Source organism: Aplysia californica, unplaced genomic scaffold (genome assembly GCF_000002075.1).
Source record: "Aplysia californica isolate F4 #8 unplaced genomic scaffold, AplCal3.0 scaffold00920, whole genome shotgun sequence".
Classification (NCBI taxonomy): domain Eukaryota; kingdom Metazoa; phylum Mollusca; class Gastropoda; order Aplysiida; family Aplysiidae; genus Aplysia; species Aplysia californica.
In genome coordinates, this window is record NW_004798190.1 from 251014 (window position 1) to 252896 (window position 1883).

The 1883-nt window shown below is 41.7% G+C and overlaps 1 protein-coding gene across 1 annotated transcript in view; it reads left to right on the plus strand.

Moving 5' to 3' along the window:
• Positions 1-1883, plus strand: part of LOC101856386 (bypass of stop codon protein 1) — a 36057-nt gene that overhangs the window by 9714 nt on the left and 24460 nt on the right. The window contains exon 5 of the mRNA XM_035972948.1: positions 1123-1197. Within this exon, the coding sequence (XP_035828841.1) occupies positions 1123-1197 (75 nt within the window). The remainder of the gene's footprint in view (positions 1-1122; positions 1198-1883) is intronic.

The window sequence follows — 1883 nt, forward strand, 5'->3', positions numbered from 1 at the left end:
TATCTATCTATCTATCTATCTATCTATCTATCTATCTGTTCATTCCTCCCTCTCCCTCAAACTCTCTCTCTCTGTCTCTCTGTCTGTCTCTCTGTCTCTGTCTCTCTCTCACTTTCTCTCTCTCTCTCTCTCTCTCTCTCTCTCTCTCTCTTTCTTTCTCCCTCTTTCTCCCTCCTTCTCACTCTAACACAAACACATTCAAGTCACTCCCAAGCTCTCCCCGCTCTTCCACCCACTCCCCAGAAGAAAAAGAAGCAGTCAGTTTTGGAGTTAAGAAAACAGGACCCAGTTTTAACAAGCCACAATTAAGGTCAACGCTGTTTATTTTTTCTCCGAGATATTTTTCCTCAGAAACCTCAGAAATGGCCTACCTTCATTTAAATGATCTGTTTTCGCCACAAATTCCTTCACCAACTGGTGTTTAGATCCTTAGATCTGTCCTTGACATCAAATTGGCCTACCATCTTAATAATACTTCGTCCGTCAACTGCTAACAATGACCAGTGCATCTGCAAAATAGAACATTTCTCCTGCGAAATAGAAGAATTAGAAGAAGACTTAAAGGTTAACTTGACTAGTGGCTTCTTCTATGATAATTGCCAATGAGACCAATCCTGGCAGAGAAAATTTTGCCCACATAATTATTATTTTGAGTTTTCGAAAGCTCCCTTTCCACTTGTGGATGTACGAACCTTGCGGGCTTTTAACATCCTTTTCTCAGCCCTTTATATCCACTCTGTTTCTGGCTGGCTTTCTGTCTGTCCGTTTGAGTATCTATATATCTATCTATCTGTCTATCTATCTATCTATCTATCTATCTATCTGTCTATCTATCTATCTATCTATCTATCTATCTATCTATCTATCTATCTATCTATGTCATTCTTTGACTCTCTCCATATATGCCTCTCTTGGTCCATCTGTCTCTTTTTCTCTCCGCCTCTCTATTTCCCCCTCGCCTCGCCCGGCCCCTCCCTCGGTCCATAATTGTTCTGACAAACTCCCCCCCACACCCCCAACCTCCCTCCTCTTTTTCTTTCCTTCAATATTCCTATCGATCTCTTATATTTCAAATATTACCACAAAGACTGTCATTCCATAAATGTCTGTATGTGTCCCCAGCCACCACAACCACAACCACAACCACCACCACCCCTCCGCCAAAACCGACGAGCTGGGTTCACACCGTGCGCAAAAGTGAGTACTCAAAATGCTTCTTAATAGTTGGAAAGTGCGTGAGAGCATGTTCGCTGCTTTAGTGTTACAAAGTTATATCTGCTCAATACATATTTTTCAGAGAATTGACGTCAAAATGTTTGAATTTCACATGTCAAGATTTTCCAAAAGCATTTCTATAAATAACTTGATGACAACTCCGAATAGATCTAATTCTCAACGATTTTGACGGAGAAGATAGAACATTTGGTTTCTGACCTCATGGTCTTGGTAACTCAAAAACGGTCAAAAATGTCAGATTTATTATTTTTTGTTTACTATAGTAAAGGGTTCTACGGCGCTCACAACTGCATAAGGTCATATGAGCGCCAAGGGGTGGGTGTCAACGGAGAAGTCTTTACAGGGAATCAGACTCACTTTGCTCCCCTCTCTAGCTTCAACAGCACAAGGTCTGCTTCAACTATCAAGGCACCCCAGAAATAGCAGGTCACAAGAGTGACAAACATACAAACAAATTAGAGGAAAATGACAATAGTAAGGATTAGGAAACAAAAGGCAGCAGTTCCTTGTTGTAGATCAGGCACAGTTATGAGCGTGACATGAATCAGCGCATTTACAATTCTACTGTGCTTGAACGAGAAATGTTCCCCCTTTGCGAATAGCCTGAAGACACTTCAGTCAATGGCACTGACCCGGGGTGGGGGGGT